Below are 19,822 nucleotides of genomic sequence, written 5' to 3'. Positions count from 1 at the left end.
GTCAGTCTGGCTTTACATTACTTTTCTTCTCTCTCTCAGATTTTTTAAAAAGTGGTGTCCCCAATTCGCTGTTACTTCTGTCAACTCTCCAAGCTGGTACTCAGTCACAGCAGCTGCATGTTTATTGTCAGAATGTTTTTCTCAAGCTGAGAAGGAGCATGCAGGGCTTTAGCCATGGCCTGAGAGGATGCTCTAACACAACCACAGGCTTTGTCTCCAATACCACATTAGGTAGTTACTGACATTTCATCAGTGTGATTCATTTGCCTTAACACACTGTTCTTGTGGAAACTTACCTCCTGCACAAACACTGGATGGTTCAGCTGCTAGGATCTCAATGCAAGACTTCTTCAGAATCTAAAAGATTTAGATAAGCGAATTTTTTGGTAACCATTTTCATCTATGTTTTATTAATGCAGGAAAGGGCACCCTTTACTGCATTTCAGAATATCCAACTTACTGAATCAATGGTTCCTCTTAGGGCATAAAAGCCTCCCTTAACTGGAAAAACATGATCGATGCTGTCAGCAATCGTTGACAGCTGCAAAGAAAGACAATCGTAAATCATGAGGAAAACAAAATTACAGTGAACAAAACCAGGCCCTTTCATACTTGTTAAAAGACATCACACTGACACAAAATGATTTATGCCTCAAGTAATTAAATAAATGCCTTCATCTGATGCCCTTACTTGTGCAGTAGCATAACAGAAAAACACAACAAGAGAAAGAAAGCAAGTTACCTGAGTTTCATTGAAATCTTTCACTCCAACACAATAAACAATAGCTCCAAAGCTTCTGGCTCTGTTGGCCTAAAAAAACCAAGAACTGCCATTAAGTGCAAAGCTATATAATCAGTGGAGCCAGCAGTAAATGTGTACAGGTTTGACATAAATTAGTTTGGACAAACACAGAAGTGACTTACTTCTTGTTCAGCATAATAAAACTGAGCATCTTGCAGCTCTCCATCCGTCAGGGCAATAATCACACTCGCGGTCCGAACTCCTACACGGAGGGCAGTTAACAACAGATTGCATACACATGACACAAGATTCAGCAATGGAAAAAAATGTTTGGAGTGAGGCAATCCTTTCTGCCAACAAATAAATACAAACCCATAAGGCCAGACTCTCAGCCTGCTTTGTATGGAGTTGGTGATACACCAGCTGAAGGCCAGATGCAAGGCATGCAATGAGCCAAAACCTGCACACCATGTCACAAGCGTCACTGGAAGGGGAGTGCTGCTCTAACGAGGCCCACACACCGACCTTTCTGTTCTGCATTAAATACATCACCTACCAAGACTACAGCCAGACCTTTCACATGGAGAACAGACGAAATGGGTTTGCAGAGAAGGAGAGGTTTCCCCTCTTCTCTTGACAAGTTTGTCTCTAGATAAACATTGGCCAGAGGTTGTGGTAAGAGATAGCTCTGCAAAAGGAGCTTTCCTGCCATCCTACCTTCCCCTCCAGCAGGCTTTGAAAGAGCAACCCCACTGAACATGGCATGAAATGGGCTTCTATAGGGAGGTCAGTCCTACAGTTCTCAAGCAACAAGAACTTCCAGTAAAATTCATAGGAATTCTGAGCATGTGAAAATCTTAAGATCAGGTTCATTAGAAAGACATCATGTCTTGTGATACAACATTTCATATCCCATCTAAACTTAAGTGAAAAGGCTGTATAGACTGCAGAGATTTATATATGTAATGGAATATAGAATACATTGCTACCTAGAAAAATGCAACCTGTTAACAAAATTAGACCAAATTAACATGCAAACTATGGTTCAACCAACCATTTTGAGTCCATAGTTCTTAAGCCAAGTAAATAATACACATACATGTTACTTTCAGGCATGTATTTGTTATTTTTTCAAAATAATCTGCTACAGTTTCAAGTGTCTTCCCCCATACTGGCTGAAATTAAAGACTGATTAGTTCTGACAGTTTTCTTATGCCATGCAGTCCTTCCCATGTCATGTCAGACACAGACATAAATCTTAAAAAAATGACCTGCAACTTGGGGGAAAAAATAGCTTGGATTCCCTTTTTTTTTCTGCCCAGCACCCTTGAAAAATGCTGAAAAAACCTGGAGATCTTATTTTGTTTTCTTTTCAACACTTGTTTCTTCCTTGGTAGCTTAGCTTCTAAATCCAGATCTCATCTACTCTTTTTCTTTCCTAATTCAATTTACAGAATACTTGATTAGCTCGCAGCTATATACTATGAAGTAAAATTGTTTTCAGTCGGACACTTCAGGACTCCTGATTTTACTGGCAGAAATGCTGCAACACTGTGCAGAGCTGCTGCTCCTACTCACACAGCCTATTTTAATAAAAAACCACTGACTTGTTTCTCCATCTTCCAAAGAGACAATCAGCTCACAAATGAGAGCAACCTCACACCAGGGTATGAACTAGGCAAGTCTTGTTAACTAACTAGGTCTTCTTTCGGCACAGAAAAAAACCACAAATACACTTTCTTCTAAAAATTTAGTGAAAACGCACATTTTAGCAACTCAGAATCTGAACATGCATCATTCACACCGATGCAAAGTCCTCCTTCACACCTACACTAATGAGAACAAGGATGTGGGACCACAAAGCAGATGGGGTGAGTGCATCGGGACAGAAGAAGGAGAGCGCGGGTATTCCTGTCTCCTGGGTGCAAGATGGGCAGCTCCGGCTGCAATGGTTTGGTCTGCATTCTGCAATGGTCAGATCTGGGATCATACTGGTCTTCTCTGATCTCAATAAACCATGAATTACACATATAAAAGTAGGGCTGTATCAAAATGGAATGCAGTGTTGCATAACACCACTCCTTCTCCAATACATCTTGCAGCGGGTTTACTCCAGGTCATAAAAAGAACTATAATCCCTGTCTTTTCCATGCAGATATCCACTATGAATGATATACAACACATACCTCCATAGGTTTCATGGTAAATTTGCTCATTTGCCTGCAACGAAGTGTAGAACATGGTTAGCTCTGAAGTATACCAGCAGGAAGTAAACAAAGTTTATATGTGTAAAACAAAGAAAGTAGGTGCCATGATGTGTACCCTTTTAAATCCTTCATGCATGAAGGTGTCTCCTCCAGGGAGTTCTTCCTTAAGAATGTTGAGCCCTCGTCTTATGGCTTCCCTTTGGATTGAAAAAAAAACCAGAAATAAACAAAGAAATCCCAGGAAAACATTTTATTAGAAGATTTTTTTGTTGTTGTTGTTGTTGAGATATTCCTGTACCACAGCTAGATTATGCACCCTGTCAATCAACTGCACAGAGTGCACAGGCATCAGTTGAAACACTGGTTGAACCAAGATTTTTTTCAAACCCCACAATTTCTAAGCCAAACACACAGGGGAGCACAAAACCAGACATAGGGTACAGCATTAGGGTAACATATTTTAAAGATGCAATTCTGTCCCTGCTCCTTCATTCTCATATACTCTCAGGATAAGATTGAATTAAAGCCAATGCCAGATATTAAACTTTGACAAACTGCAGAACACAACAGAGTTGTAAAGCTTATGACCCTGTCACAAAAACGGGACAAATTAAAACTCCATATTGAATCAGTCATCACAACAGTCTGGATTAGGATTTTTCCATTTTAAAGACAGAGGCCAAAAGATAAGAGAACAGGATGGGAATGATGAGAATTTCCTATCCTAGAACAGGGACTGATCAACCTTCCTGGGGCATAGATTACTCCCTGGAAAGAGAGGCACATGCATGTCATGACCCCTGTTGCACAGCTTCTTACTCTCCAAACACCTATCAACCAAGAGAATTGTTCAGGGACATTAATAATTTAATTGACCACTGATCACCAAAAGACCCTGATTCTTGATGAAGTTTTCATTATATTAGTGGAACACAAGGCACAAATATTCAACAGATAAGACACAGGCAGTTCAAACATCAGCTCCAGATGCCATGGGGCAGCCTTTTTTTAAGAGAATAGTGAGAACCTTTCTAAACTCCATTTTGCAACTGGGTATTTTAGATGACACAATCACAATTACAGAGAATACAGGAGGCTATATGGGATGAAGGTAAAAATCAGGAACTGGGGTTGGGGATGTCCATAGGGCAAAAGTCCCATTTTTACCATTCTGAGGTATAAATGAGCTGAAAAGGCACAGAGTGATCCATACAGGGAACAGGAGTTCAGGACAGGAAGCACTCTAATACCATGTTCAGCATATTGACGGAGGGTTCCTGTCTACTTTCCACCTTGCAAAGAGGAGATTCACCCAGGGAAATGTAAGCAAGTCTGAGCTCTGTCACCAACATACATGGAGACCAGAAACAAAACTCAAGGGAGCCAGCAGAAATGCAAGAGCCCTGCAGGATTTTTGGATTTGGATGAGACCCTGGAGTACAAAGTTGAGGGAGTAGTTGTTCTTTCTGCTCCAAAGTTCCCATTATTTTATAGGGTGCCCTGTACTATTGAGGCCCTCTCACACAGACAGCAGCAGCAGTGAAAGTGAAGGCTTTAAGCTGAAATGAAAAAAAAATACTTAGAAACACCCCAATGACGGGGATTTGTATGTGTAAGGCAAAATAAATTTTAAAAATAATACTTTCTGGGGGGTGGGATTTTTTTGTGTTGGGGCTTTTTTCAGTGGCGGTTTGGGGTTTTTTAAAGAAAGAGAATTTGGTTGTGAAGTTGGCAACAAAAATTTTGCTCCAGCTTTTTCTTTTACAAAGCCTGTCACTTGGCTTTACAAACCATCCCTACATGGGTACCATTTGCAGGCAGCCCAGGAGAGGGGTGCCACAGCCTGGTGAGGTCCTGCTCCTGCACCGGGGACAAGCAGCTGCTGGTGTAAAGGTCAGGGCTTTGAGTCCCTTCCAAGGGCACTGGGGGACCCTCAGACACTCCTTTGCTCACCAGTTCAGGGTCTGAGATCTCTTACACAAAAATTACCCTTATCTGGGGAGCTGGGGATAACAAGTATGTACCTGAATCCTCAGCTGGAAATGCAGTTTCTCCCACTGTGCAATACCACAGTAAAGAACAGACAGCCCAGTGCTACCTTTCTCTTACAAAGCTGAAAAGAAAATTGAAATGGGACACCCAAACACCTTCTAAGCCCTCCTCCAGCTGGGAATGGAGGAGAGGATTTCAGTTGGCGCCACACCAAGGACCAAGACAGATCTCCAAATTCTGGGTGTGGGGCCACTCGCTGTTTGAGAGAAGGGACAGAGGGTATTTCTGGAGGAATGCTGTGGGAGGTACTTGCCTGTTCTCTGTTAGTTTCATGATCGTAGTGCCTCGTGAAGAAAAAACAATGAAAGACATCCGCAACATTGGACTGAAAGAGAAGAACAGGCCAGATCCACATCACACGTTACTTCAGCAGAAATTCATTTTCTAATAAGCACTGAACAACAAAAAAAAAATTATATACAGGAAATTGAAGTATCATCTCAAAAGAACTTTACCTTATGAACTTCTCAGCTAGACTTTCCACAAAGGAGTAAATCTCAGTCCAATGATTTTTGACACTTCCAGATCTGCATACAAAACGTAATTGATTAATCTTCCTTTGCAGTGAAATTCCTTGTTCCACTTTAAATTTTAAGCCTGGCCTACTCCAAAGGTGGTTAGGGACACAAATTACACAGAGTTGTGTTGAAAGCCGTAAAAAGAACCATGAAGACAAAACCCACTGACTCAGATAAGTAGTAAGAGGTCTGAAACGGTTTACCATAAAATTTTGAAACAAGCTCAGTAAACCATTAGCTTTGGTTCCTTTTATAGTATTAAATATAAATACTTTCTTCTAGTTTAATTAATTTCACTGGACTTCATTAAATTATCTGCTATCAGAATATTTACTTTCCTAGAGCACAGCTATGCCCTTGCAGCCACACAGGAAGTCTTGACTGATCTTCTATTCTCCCAGAATGCGTGGGAGAATGTTTCCATGAATTACTGCTTGTTTCAAAAGAGAAAGCTTTTGAAATAATTCTGAAGGGAAAGGCAGTACTCTTGGATAATTTGCTGGATGAATGTTCTGGGCAGTCAAACCCTGGCTCCATTATGGATTTCTTGCGAAAACTTGGACAACTTAGTTACATGCAGAACACTTACACACTCCTGCTCCACTTCTGTGATACAAAACTACATTAGTGGCACTCCCTGGCTTTTTTCTGCCAAGTCTTAGCAGGGGACTCCGATGGGACTGAGACCTCAAACAGAGCCTTGCATACAGCAACCCTACAGTAAATTATAGATTTATCTATACCATACACTTTCAATACATTAAAAAGGCTACAAAGCATGAAAGTCAATGGTTTTTAAAGCCCTCCCTAGGACTGTGGTGTTTGTGAAAGAATGACCCATTTGCTTTCCTTGCTTGCTGAACTCATCTATCAGGTGTCTCAGGCAGATAAAAAGACAGCAGGATAAATGAAACAATGGCACACAAAATCACAGGGGCTTAGATGCAGAACTAAAAACAAAGTTCTGAAACTTAACTATAAAGCAGTAGGATTCCTCTTAGTGCTGTTAGGCATTTTTCTGTGTAAACATGAGAAAATAATTACATACTACAACCCTCAGTTCTACTAAGGGATTTCCAAGTGATATTATGCCAGTCACTCCTGCCCTTGTATGTCAGACACAGAAGCCCACATGTGCAATGCAGGACGGCACTGCCTGCCCTGCAGCAGTGCTGGTGGAGTGGAGAAGAGCAAAGATAAAGGAACAAGGACCAAAGGAATCTCCTGAAGTAAATAAGCTAAAATAAATCATCTTGTGTAACCCTGTGCTTTCATGCTGCTCTTCTGGAGAACTAGTGATTCATTCACAGAACAAACTGGTTATAAAAGAATGAAGAAATTTTCAGGCAGTAAGGGAGGGCAACAAAACACTAGGGACTGCTCAAACCACAGCTCTGTAGTCCCCAGTTTATATGTGCTATGCAACAACGTGCTTATAATTTGTGAACAGCACCAATGAAAGGTGCTGGCACTATTACCAAATTAACCCTATCAACACCTATAGTTCTCCAGGATTTTTATGAAAGTCCCAGGCTAAATCTCAAAACATGATGAAGTCAAAGATTTTCCTTGAATCTATCCAAGATGCATCTACAGCTCCCAACTTCTAAAAAAATTCTTTACCCCCCTGAAGCTAACACTTTCCATTTCATTCTGAGCTTGCCATCTGACTTAAATTCAACTCCTGAAATTTTCAGTGAAGTCAGTTGCCCACACAGCATAGCCATAGTCTCTTACTTGGAAAAGACTGACCTATTTTAGATGAGGTATCAAATTTCTGTGGCCAGCTGCAGAGGCACTGATGTAATCCAAAAAAAAGAAAGTAGCAGCAAATTTTCTTTTGAACTGCAACAAACCAGCATTTCCAGTACCTTCTTAGGACTGCCAGAATTACTTCTTTTTTCTCCCTTTTTTTTTTTTTTTTTTTTCTTGGAAAGGGTACAGTCAGCAAGACTGAGAATTGACTGTAATAAATCAATAGGCACCCATCCCCAAAAAACGAGGGAGGTCTCTGTCATGGATTAGTCCTCACAGGAAGTGTACTGTGCTCTCAGAGTGCCCAGCTCTACATCACTGAGCCCTGCAGAGCAGAGTTACTTCAGCACAGCAGTGGGTGTTCTTCACCCCAAGAGGAATTCTGCACCCACATGTTGCTTACCAGCTGGGAAGTGTCAAAAGTGTCCCAGTCTATCAACAGGGAAAAGTCAAGGCCAGACAAAAATACTAACAAGAAAATGTTGGTTTCAAAATCCCATAGAGGGAGTACCAGTGAAGTGATCAGCATTGAATCACTTTCCCCACCATACTCCTCCAAGTCCAGGTGTCTTCTCCCACTGCAAATGGTGCCAAAATGCCATCAATGCCAGTCATGTCAAACTCCTCATGAATGCCAGTGGGAATGGCCTGGCTTATTATAGAAGAGCCTGATTTCCCCTCCCTCCCACCCAAGCTTCCCTCTAAATATCCCTATTTGTAAAGCTATTTGTGAAGAACATTTTTGGCCATTTTGTGTCTGTGTGTGTATATATGCTTTGGAGGCTTCTTGGGTTTGGCCTGATAGTTTCTGTTGCCCCAGAGGCCTGACCTCATACCTCCAGCAATGACAGCTTTGATGGCAGACTAAACCAAAAATTACAACACTAAAATATTTGCTATATGATACACTATGTCGTCAAATACAAGTTCCACCACTGACAAACAGAACTGCCCTGCACTATTGAAAATCCTGAGCCATTCCACTGCCTTTGGAATCTTACCTTTCACACTGCAAAATCACTGCTTCTGTCAGCATAAACTAACTTGTTGCCCTTTGTGGCTGGATCATACTAGGAGAAAAAAATGTAGCACCTCAAAGATCATCACTGTGCAGAAAAAGCGGTGGGGTGGGACACACACTGGTCCACCCCCATCAACATCTGGGACTAGCTGTGGGGAAGTGACACAGACAGGGTCTATGTCACTTATGTATCCTGTTGTGGAGGTTTGTACCAGTAGGTCCACCGAGCCAGCACCGTGGCTGTCTGCAAAAAAAGAAAGCCTGTGTTGCAGTCAGATCCATCTTTCAGGCTCACGCCTCGGAGACTTCCTGCTTTCAGCCATCACCTACCTGGTTCAGCCCCTCACATCAATTAAAGGCTGCCACTACCCTGCCAGGCCCTGGCCTTCCTCCCTGCACTTTCCCTGCTGAAGAAGCCCAGCCAGCCTAATGTTCTCTGCAAAGTAGTGAGGCATCACAAGACCTCTGTGGATGGTGACCCACAGCTGACAAGCAGTTTGTGTACCTTTTGGAGTCAAGTGGGATAGTGAAGCTTCAGCCCTCAGAGGTGCCATAATTCTCACAGTGAAGGAAAATACACAGTTGCTGTGGGCAGCTGGAATGTTCCAGAAAGCATCTCAGAGCATGTTTCTGCTGCTGCTTTCACTGGGGTAAACCTGGAGTGGGACCAGAGAAGTAGCAAAATTTCTCCAGGTTTATACTTATGCTATTGGGACCAGAATTCAGCTCAAGTGAAGCTAAAAAAAACCCCATAGAAGCCATTTGCCTTGAGCGTGCTCCCTGCTCCATGAGCTGTGTTCCCATTACACACAAGACAAAGAGAAAAGTCAGCAAACCACAACACAGGAAAGAATGTCCTCCCAGCCTCATCAGGACTGGGCTCGGAGGAGCAGCTGCTGCTGCAGCTCCTGCTGCTGCTCTTTTCCTTAATTTTACATTGCTACTGCTTGATAGGAGGGGGAAAAGAGGAGGGCAGTGAATATTTCTGGGGGTGGAAGGAAGTGATGTGATTCCAAGGCATGATTCCACTCCTGCCAATTTTGGAGTGATTCCTTCTGGTTTAGCAGAGCTCTGTGTCAGCATAAAAACCATGAGCATGTTAGAATTGTGCCTATCCAATCTGAAGTATTTCACTGATGTTTGTGAAGACAAAGGGCAAGATAAATTGGAAACTTTCTCTCCTTACGTGCTCCCAGCAGCAATGGGAGCTGGAGCCCAGAGAAACGAAGCAGCACAACCCTGGCATAAGGGGTGCCACTTTCAGCCCAGTCAGTTCAGCAGGCAAATAGCAGGAGGGCCAGTTGTGTCTGTCCTAGAGCACACATGAATCACGGCTACCACTGAATTCACTGTCAGGAGCCCACATGGATCAACCCAGTACAATGTACAGCAGCCATGCAGCTTTGCAGTGAAAGTTAAAACCCCAACACTACCCAAACAGTAAATATTTTTATTACCATATGTACACAGAGAAGGCAGCAGGACCCAAAGCCTTTCATCCCTGCTGAAACTGACCGAGTGAAACCCCTTGAAAGCACAGAGCTGCCCCTTGTCCTGTTCCACATACACATAGCCCCCATGCCCATTTTCCTCAATTGCAGATTAGCTGAAGGCAGCAATTCCAGACATCCTGGAGCAAGTAAAAGAAACATTATTACTGATGCTGGGTTTAGTCTGAATATGGTGTCAGGAGAGTATAAGACCTCCTAAGTTTGTAGGTCCCCGTAAGTCTCTACCCCCTTGAGCTAACAGTGGCCCTGTACATGGCCCATTGCTCACAAATGTGCCACTATTGTTATTTGGAGGGCTCTTTGTGGTCACAGCCACGTTGTAGACAACAGAATTCTTGCACATGGCTAATAATGGCTCTGCAATAAAAGCAAACCCTGGGGCATCTAGTCTGTTGTGGTTTCTGACATGCCCGAGTGTTCATCCACCCCTCTGCTTCCTTCTGAGCTACCAGAGCATTCAAAATGACAAGAGTCCTCCTCTCCCAAACAATGCATATAGCAAGTATGGAAGGGACCTTGACTGGGTGATGCACCCAGGCAAGAAAGGACTAGTTTCTATCATCTGCTCCAGAGACAATTAGAAACACGGGCAGAGAGCCATTCTGAGACAGTCCTTGTTTCAGAGTACTTGTAACATTAATGGACAAGACAAGGGCTGGAATGGGGAGGGGAAGATGCAGAGAAGTGACTGCAAACTGGGCTTTAATCCTAGGCCAGCATTCGAGCATATGACCCAAAGTACATGAATCCAAAAGTTTCATGACCAAACCCATTAATGTCATAGTTAGCTTTTGTTCTACGAATAAAGTCTGCAGCAATATTACAGATTTCTCTGAAATCATGCCTCAAACAAAACACTGCCCTTTGATCCTACAGTCATCCATTTCATTCACAAATCCTGTCCACCTGGTGCTATACTATAGTTCTTGCTAAGTCCCTCACCAACAATAGGGCACAAAGTGAAATTCAGAAGCGATGCTCACTGCATTCAACCACTTCAGATCTCCCTGTAAAGCTCCAGGGATGCTCTGAGCAGCATCAGGACAAGAAGACCCACTCTGAGCATCCTGGTATTCTGCAGCACAACACAGGGAGCAAAGCAGGGCACACAATCCCAGCCATGCTGCAACACTCTTAACAAGGTGCAAATGATAGGCAGAAGCAGGGATATATAACTCTTGAGCTGTTAACAGCTCACAGGAGTCAATTCATTTCTCCATTTGAGATTAGAAGATTCAATCCTACTACACCTCATGCAAATTCACAGTTTAGAACAGTGAATTTGGCCTGCAAACCCAGACAAAAGTAAGGAAATTCTTAATCACTGAACACACGAATAATAATCCTAGGTCTGTGGGAATCTTACGGTTTACTTCCTTGGCTCAAGCCCCAAATAAATCAGATTTAGTTACATGCATAAATAGACTGCAAATGACAAGCTGCCATGGCTTTTTCTTCCCATTAACTGTACATGTTTTCTGTCAAATAATCATTACCCATTAGCTTTGCCTTGTGTTTCATAAAGAATTTTTCTCTTGGACTGAAGGAAGGAGAATTGGTTTTCCTGAATATTTCTTTTTTCCTGAAAGAAGCCAAAGCTGGCAGAAAAATATCAGACAAAACACAAACAAATAAAACCTGGTTCAAATAACATAGGTATGTATGAGACAGAATAAAAATTTGCTTTGAAACATTCCAAGCAATTATACCTGGTTGTAAACAAATCATAACACTGGCTGCAATATAACCACAACAAAGAAAGATACAAAGGCAAAATACCAACAGATTATGTTTTGAAAACAGTAAAAAAAATACTGCTTACAGGAGTTGGAGATTACGAGAGGTGTCAGGGTAGACCATGTGGTCAAGTTATAAGTGAGGGAAGTCAGAAAGCACTTTTAAATGCGCACACAGAAATCAGTGTTATCAAAGGAACAAAGCTGATACTTTTGTTCAGACAGCAACTCCTCTCAGCTGACATGCATCAGGTTCTATATCTTATCTGAAGTCTGGCTGCAGGAGGGAGATGTTCTTACTTAGAGGAAACAGTGGTTTAGTGGAAACAGCAGTGGTTTAAAAGTCAGTCGATACAAACTTTGCAAATGTAATTAATGTAGGTGATAGAACATGTGTGCGGACACCTATTTTTGCCAGCAGTTTGATTTCCAACCACAACAATGTTGTTTAGCCACTCATCCCCTTCCCACACACTGTGCAAAACCAGCACACAGAGTGGCAGTGGGCTGAGATAGCATGGAGAGAGAAGCTGGAGAAGTTCCTACAGGTCCAGCTCCATCCTAATGATCTTAGGCAGGGACTGTGTGAGGCAGGAAAAGAAGCAGAGGGGTGCAGTGAGACCCTAAGGCAAAAAAATTTTGCTCTCACTAATACTTGTAATTCATGAGTGCTAAATTCATTCAAACCATTGGCAAGGAAATCTGGGGGGGTGGGGAGGGAAGCAAATAATATGTTTACCAAATGCTCTTTGTTTGCTTTAAATATGGGATATTGTGCAAAAAACAAGATATGTGGAGATCAGCAATTCCCTCTAGTTGCCTTAAAATTATAGAAGGTGACCTCAAAAAGCAGCTTTTGTTCTGAAAGCTTTTGGCAAATCAGGAAGGAACAACCTGTTTCCCTCCTGACACTTCCCACACCCACAAAACTGTCCTTTCAAGGGCAAGTTGAAAAGGGATGCACAGACTCAAAAAACAAAATCAGGAAGGATATTGGACAGGGTAGCTAAATCCCACCTAATAAGAGGTTGTGCTCTTCCCCACCAGCTCCCCACCAGCGACATTCACCTCTGGAGCAAGGCTTACTAAATTTAAAGAGAGGCAGCTGCAAAATGGATTACAAGTGAGAGATTGGGCACATTGTACTGATGTCTTTACCAAAGTTGCTGGTGACACAGAAGCTCTTGGGAGCACAGGAGACAAAGTAAAATTGATGTGAAAAGCAATACATTTGTGGGACCAAAGAGACAAAGAGGGACTATACAGAAGTTCAGGGGGAAAATGGGGAGTGGAGAAAATGTAGTTAAGCCAAACGCCTGAACATAACAGTTATAATCCAAGAAAACCAGCCAACATTATCAATATATTTCTGCTGCTGTAATCTGCACTGTAGAAAAAGGAAACATTTTCCCAAGCCTGTGCAGCTCATTTTTCCTCAAAATCTAAACAACTTTTAGCAAACATCCCAAATAGGAAAAATAACAAAATACTATACCTCACAGTCAAAAATAATCAAGAAACTGCTTCATATTTGGTAAATCGCAACACAGATAGCTGTGGAGCTCAGACCTGTCATGTCAAGCATTGCCAGCAGCAGATATTTATGCTAAGTATAAGTCCTTGCTTTAAAAGGGTTTCTATTTGTTGCATTAATAAACAATCATAATGATGCTACCAGGCACTATTATAATTAGGAAACACCAGAGGTCAGTCATCCTTTCTTCTCTTCAAGTGCAATTCAATATGATTACAAACAACAGCTGGATGTTAACAGCAAGGCAGGATGAAAGGGAGTTATTTACATTCTCAAGCACAAATATTTCACTATAAGACCTGATGGTCAAGTAGTCAAATCCCTAACAGGGCCTGTCCTCCACAGTTTGGGATGGGACTGAAACAAGTCCTTTGTGCACCAGGATAAGCACATGAAGCAACCAAAGGAAATAAGAACTACTCAACAATCAATTATGTCTGGCTTAAGAGCTTTTTATGCGGTTTAAAGGTAAAAATGAGATCTTTGCTACCACAAGTGACTTGATCTTACTACATGCCATAGGAGAGGTAGGTGTGCCAACTCCAATGTATACTGCCTTATCTCATCAGAGAGTGACTTAGTTGCAAACAGAAGAATCTTTGCTGCTTCAATACGATACTTTAAAGTCTTCCACTACACCTCCAAACAAGCTCAAGCCTGCATAACTCAAAAAGCACAACGTAGAGACAGTGCAAGACTGCAGACTCTAGGCAGCTGCCTCTGCAGCCAGCAAATGTCCCGTTCTTCCAGCTTCAAGAGATTTCCTCATTCAAGCATCCCCAGAGACAAACAAGTCCTAATGTAGCTCTGGCACAGTCAGACAATCCTAAGGAGGATGATGGCTGCTCTCCCTCCTACACATGCTGCTTTTCCCTTTCATTATGCCAGCTTTTTGGGGCATCTAAGGTTTAGTAGCACTGCTCTGATCTTGCCTATCCTATGGAGTTAACATGAAGGACTGCAATCAACTCCAGGCAGAGAAAAATGGTAAGAAAACAGCAATTTTCTTTTTTCTAATTGGTAGCATAGGTATTACACCAATAACTTCACCAGAAGATGATCTTTTCCATCTGATGATTGTTGCCTGCAGGATTAAATCCCCAGAGACTTTGCCAGGCAGAATGAAAAGGAAAAATCATGCCCCAACAAAGTCATTGCAGTAACATACACTGCATGAGGAGAAAAGTTTGTTGTCTTCTTCCAAATTGCCTCCTACTGATGTGTGATTACATCTTTCTATTGGGAAGCAAAGCAGACTTAAAGTCTTTTTGGTTCAACCAGGCTGACTTTATAGACAGGACCTGTCATTCAGCTCACTACAGGGTCACAGAATTAAAGCCCAGTGTTTTCACAGAACCAATACTTCAATCCCAGTGCTAGACAGCTAACTAAGGCTGAATGCATCTAACTCCAGACTGGCAGGGCACCAACAAAGGGAGGCAATCCCCAAGCCATAGGGGGATATTTTGTGGTGTATATGGCTGGGTTTTTCTGGGGTTTCTCCCATCTAAAATTAGAGACAGAATTCTTTACAGATATATGTCAGCATGGATCCAATTCTAAAAAAAAAATTGTCCACTGCATTTACAGATTTACCAGATGCTTCTAACTGGCTTCCTGCCTTCTCTCTACCTGAAATACCCTTACCCTTCTCAACATTAATGAATTCTCAACACTATCTAGTTCCTTTCTGATGGACTGTCCCAAAATCCAAGGTCTATCCACTCAGTCAGTCCTCCCTGCCTCCATAAAGCTCCTTGTGTTGCGCCAGATGTCACAGAATACAGCTGGGATAAATACACCCTCAGCCAGCACAGGACCTACGGTTCCCAAGATCTGGGACTCTAACGTTACCCATATGGATTGTAATGCAATCTCATTGAGACCAAAAGCAGCTTTGCCACCACAATGCTGTGTACTTGCTAGGAGCAGGGATAGATTCTAAAACCACTGAGGGGCCCAAGTAACTCTTAACACAGCTTTTTACCACAGAGGAACTCTTTGGTATAACTCTCAAAGCTTATAAGGACTGAGTTTGCAACTGAAGCTAAAGAGAATTTTTCCATTGGAACCCAAATGCATGACTTTTTTACTTCAACCATGATCATAGCCAGTTTCCAGTAGACCAGTGTAGTGAGTGGACAGCATCTGAAACAAAAGGAAAGACCTGTGGCTTGCTAAAATACATTATTTCAGGTCCAGAGTACTAGAGAGGAACTTGCTTACATGATCGACTTCCTACTGTTTGAAGATCAGTGTCTCTGAGCAAATTGCTCTCTTCTCTGCTTTTATTTCCTCAAATACAATATGAATGGTAACAGCACAGTCAGTAAAGTGCTTTCTGAAATATAGATGAAAAGTAGCACAGGGGCACAGTGTGGAGATTGCTAGGGGTACTCAATGTCACTGTAACAAAGAAATTGTACTATAGAAGATAGAGAACCCATACTGCTATCAGCAACATTCATTGCTACAGGGAATTCAGTGTGGGAACTGGGCAGAATGACAGTGCCAGTCACTTCTAGGAAGCCTGGCAGGAATGAATTTGAGAACACTAGCCCCCCACAGTGTCCTTTCTGGACAAAAGGTTACTTCAGGAACAAGTTCAAGCAAAAGAAAAACAAAACAATGACCACATGGTGTATTAGTGTATCTTTTAGAAAGGCAGAATGCCTTTGATCTTCAGCTTCTTTTCCTCTAAAACCAGAATCACTACTTAATGATAACTTCTTACCTTCTAGAATACAGAAATATACATCCTGAGTAATAGTGACTTTTTACCTCTTGCAGGCTGTGCAGAGGGCCTTATGGATTGATCAGTTCTCCCAACTGGGAAATAGAACAATGCAGACTTCATACCTGGCTTGTGGGCAAGAATCACAAAGAAGTCGTCCATCTTTCATAATACCCTGCCACCTAGGTAACGCAGGATGTATTAGGTAACACAGCCATCACACTGTGGGACACTAACAATTTACTCCTAGAGTTAAATCCTTGGCTTTAACCTTCTGACAAGCCAGAGCAGTACACCAGAAGAAACAGAAATTTGTACCTCCTGAAAAACACCTGTGGGCGCACCAGCTTACAACTTGCTTTGCTAGTGCTTGCTAAAACTTGCCAACACATGTGAGCTTAATCACACCCCCAGCCATACCTGAATTCAGCTGACACAGTATTAAAGAGAAGTATTTGACAACCTATTTTAACAGATGTAACTCAAACACAGGTTTAAACAACTCCAAAGAAGCTGAGCAAAAATAAGTTTTACAAAACCTTGTTCCTATAACTGAACCTGTAAAAACACAACCACTCCATACAAGCAGTCTAGTCTTTAGGTACAGAGATGTCACCTGTGCTAAGACCCACAGGTGACATCTCTGCACATAGCCCAAGTCTTAACACAAAACTCCAGGCATGCTGGGGGCACTAACCGACATTCCCATCAAATCCAACTCACACCACACACCCCACATGCTACAACCTGAAAGCAATCCAATTTCCCAGGTTTGCACGCGCAACTAACTCAGCATAAAGGACGCTGCTCCCCTAAATGCTCCACTTGGGAGATATGCAAGTTTTGGGGAGCAAAAATAAGGAATGAGCCCCACACATCATGTCTGGCATCAGGAGAAGTCGTCCGGGAAGACGGGAGAAACAACGTCCCTGCTGCTGCAAGGAGTCACTGAAGGGTGAATAAACGTTTTTAAATGCGACTGTCACTTACTTATCCAGGACGAAGTAGAGATCAAAGGCACCGTGACAGGAGCGCTGCTCTTCTTGCTCTTCCTCCTCCTCCGGCCGGGCGCAGCAGATTAGGCTCCCCATTGCCAGCAAAAAGCAGCACAAAAATGCCGCTTTCTCCACACTGCTCCAGCAACTCGCCATCTTTTCCCTCTCCTTAATTCTTCCTCCTCCCCCAATCTCTCTCTCTCTCTCTCTGCAAATCTTACAGGCACTTGGGAAGCACCGAGAGCAGAGAGAAAAAAAAAAAGGAAACAAAAGAAAAAATCACTAACTTCAGAATCTCCGCTCAACCCTGAGAGCTCAAGGCAGCCCTACCCGCGGGGCGCCGGACGGCTAGCTCCGGGCACGGGGCTGAGGCCAGGCGGATGGTCCCCAGAACCCAGTCCCCATTCCCCGCCGCCTCGGCGGCTGCCCTGAGCGCCTCAGCCCCGTCCCGCAGGGAAAGAAGAGGCTCCTCTCGCAAGGGCCAAAGGCAGGAAGGGGCAGAGGGAGGGGAGCGGGAGGAGGGAGACAGGATCTTATGGGGGCAAGCTGAACTGGGACTTTCCTGTTCCGGGATATCGAGATGGTGAAGGCTGATGCGAGCGAGGGACTGAGGTTATGGACCGCTGCCCGGCACCGCCGGGACACAGGGCGGGCGTTCCTCCCTTCTTCCCTCTCGGACTGCCCTCGGGGCAGGACAGCGGGGAGCGGGTCAGGGTGCTCCGCCGCCGGCGGGCAGGGAAGCCGCCCGGGAGCCGGGACAGCCCAGCTACATTCCGGAGCATCACTGCGCGTCCTGCTAAGCCTCTCTCCCGCAGGCTCGGGAGCGGTTTGGGCTGAGGGGAGGCAGCGCCCAAGGCAGAAAGAAGTTGCTGCTGTAGGAGATGGGCGTCATGGCAAAAACCTGTGACAAACCAGAGGTGGGGGCACAACGCGAGGGAGCACTTAAAAAAAATCTGTTTGCAGCTGAGTGCAATTAAAAACACTACTGCTTGGGGGCGGGGGTAGGGGCAGGCTTTCATGGCCCTCTCGTGCCATAGCAAAATCTTTCTCTTCGTGGAAATCTTGGTTTACTCACACTGCAGTCTCAACACATGCTGCAGGCGATGAGTAATGATGAAATATCTTAATGGAGGCTTTGCACAGTAGCGTAATCGCCCCCGCCTGATACACACAGGTTACAAAGCGCTGCCCTGAAGAGATGGCCCAGCTCATCTGGATGCTGTCTCCAAAGTTTGAATAATTAGTGGCTTCCAGCTGCTTCCCCCTCCCCCACACTCTTTGCAGCCCCTAATTAAAAAAAAAAGAGCCACAGGGAGAGATGTGAGCAGAGTCACTTTGCATGACAGAGTTGGGGCTAGACATTTCTCTCTCCGGGCGAGGCTTCCATCGCAAGTCAAGGTGGAGAGAATCCATCCCCTGTGGGGTGCTGGCGCGCTGCCCCACCGGGCACAGCCCCCCGAATACCCAGCGCTTCGCCGGGGCTTCTTCACCCGGGAAGCCGAGCCGTAACGCTCCAGCCGGGAGCCGCTTCTACGTGCCAGCAGCAAAAAGTGACACCTCCTGCCCCCGACAAAGGTGGAACCCGCGGGGGGCACGGCCCACCCGGGCGGGCTCGGCCCTCTGCCCTGCGGCGCGACGCGGGAAGGGCCGCGGCGTGGGACGTGTGCGTTGTTTGCCCACGGGGGACGCCAGCGGTGCCCTGGGCCCTGCCCGCTCCGCCCTAAGTGCGCGGCTCTGCTGGGAAATGCTGGGATGCTCCTTGCAGCCCCCGGGCCCTTTCCCTCTGCGCACGGCGAGGACACGCGGCGCACCCGCCCCTCCGCGCAAAGCCCCTTCCCCGTCGGACCCCGGCCCCCTCCAGCAGCCGTGGCGTGCTCTGTGCGGTGTAGGCTGCCGCCCGCAAGTCTGACATACAGTTTGCACTTCGGGGAAAGCGTCTCGATTTCAGTTGCCTGTGTCTGTGCTGGACCGAGTTCAGACACATCCAACCGCGGCGGCGGTCGGGGACTTATCAAGGAAAGATTAGAGGGTCCACTGGTTTTCAGCCGCTTGCCTGGTTTAACTATGCACAGCTAAAAGCTGAACGCACTGCTTGAGCTCGCCACTTGAAAGGTTTTTGAGCACTGGCCAGTTGAGACCCAGCGATTACTTAGATCATGGAGAAATAGAAAAAACCCACATCCTCCCTGGCGACATTCACAAAAAATGAGCAAGCGGCTGCTGAGCAGCAGGAATCCTCCGCTTCCTCCCGCGCCGCCGGGCTTCGGCCTCGCCGGTGCCCACTAGTGTCCGCAGCCCGCGTGGTCCCCGGGAGCCCTCGCCACCCCCTGCCCGAGGCAGCCGTCCTTCTCCGCACACACCGCGGCCTTTCAAAACGAAATAAAAATGCTGATAGCGTCAGATTCTTTCGGTGCCTTGTGAATATCACACTGTATCGTAAAATAACGCGGCAAACTTCAAGGGAGTCTCCAAAGCAAAGTAAGGCACTGACGAGAAAAAAAACCCACTATTTCCCGATAATGTGCATCGCCCTTCTCTGATCTCTAACATATCCTCTGATTCTGCAAAGAGAGATGGCCGAGCGGCTCATCTGCCTCCTCCAAAGGGCCCGGCGAGGGGGCACATTTTAAGGCTAGGTGAGCGTATGCAAAAGCAAGGACTCGGCTGGCTTCTACCACGGTCAGTGCTGGGCAGAAACACCCTGGGGAATGTGGGGCTGCGTCTTTCCAGCGCCCCTTCCCTGCTCCTCCAGCCCCTGCGGCGGGGGCCGGGCGCGGCGGGGGCTTGCGGGCCGCCTCTGCAGAGTCGCCTCCCGGGGCCGCAGCCTCCTGCTTTAAACCAAACAGGTTCTCCCGATCGGCCTGAGCCGCTCTTGTGGCTGTCACACACCGGGCAGGCCTGTCAGGTCCCAAGGTGGAGAGAGGTTTGTGTGGGGTCAGCGCTTCTGCCCACAGGAGGGCAGCGGGCAGGCAGCGCGGGCCGGGCCGGTGACCCGGGCGCCCGGGCTCGTTTGATCG

The 19,822-nt window shown here is 45.1% G+C and overlaps 1 protein-coding gene across 1 annotated transcript in view; it reads right to left on the bottom strand.

The window, feature by feature from the left end:
• Window positions 1–17,724, bottom strand: part of ANTXRL (ANTXR like) — a 58,238-nt gene extending 40,514 nt beyond the window's left edge. Inside the window, exons 1-9 of the mRNA XM_032115628.1 lie at window positions 16,801–17,724; window positions 5,457–5,528; window positions 5,255–5,326; window positions 3,065–3,146; window positions 2,929–2,962; window positions 925–1,004; window positions 743–811; window positions 461–541; window positions 297–357 (exon numbers count right to left, since the gene is read on the bottom strand). Of these exons, the coding sequence (XP_031971519.1) occupies window positions 297–357; window positions 461–541; window positions 743–811; window positions 925–1,004; window positions 2,929–2,962; window positions 3,065–3,146; window positions 5,255–5,326; window positions 5,457–5,528; window positions 16,801–16,961 (712 nt within the window). The 5' untranslated portion in view covers window positions 16,962–17,724. The remainder of the gene's footprint in view (window positions 1–296; window positions 358–460; window positions 542–742; window positions 812–924; window positions 1,005–2,928; window positions 2,963–3,064; window positions 3,147–5,254; window positions 5,327–5,456; window positions 5,529–16,800) is intronic.
• Between the last annotated feature and the right edge of the window lie 2,098 nt (window positions 17,725–19,822).

Source organism: Corvus moneduloides, chromosome 8 (genome assembly GCF_009650955.1).
Source record: "Corvus moneduloides isolate bCorMon1 chromosome 8, bCorMon1.pri, whole genome shotgun sequence".
Lineage (NCBI taxonomy): Eukaryota > Metazoa > Chordata > Aves > Passeriformes > Corvidae > Corvus > Corvus moneduloides.
Note: the sequence above shows the minus strand (reverse complement) of the source record. Positions and strands in the feature narration are given on the sequence as shown.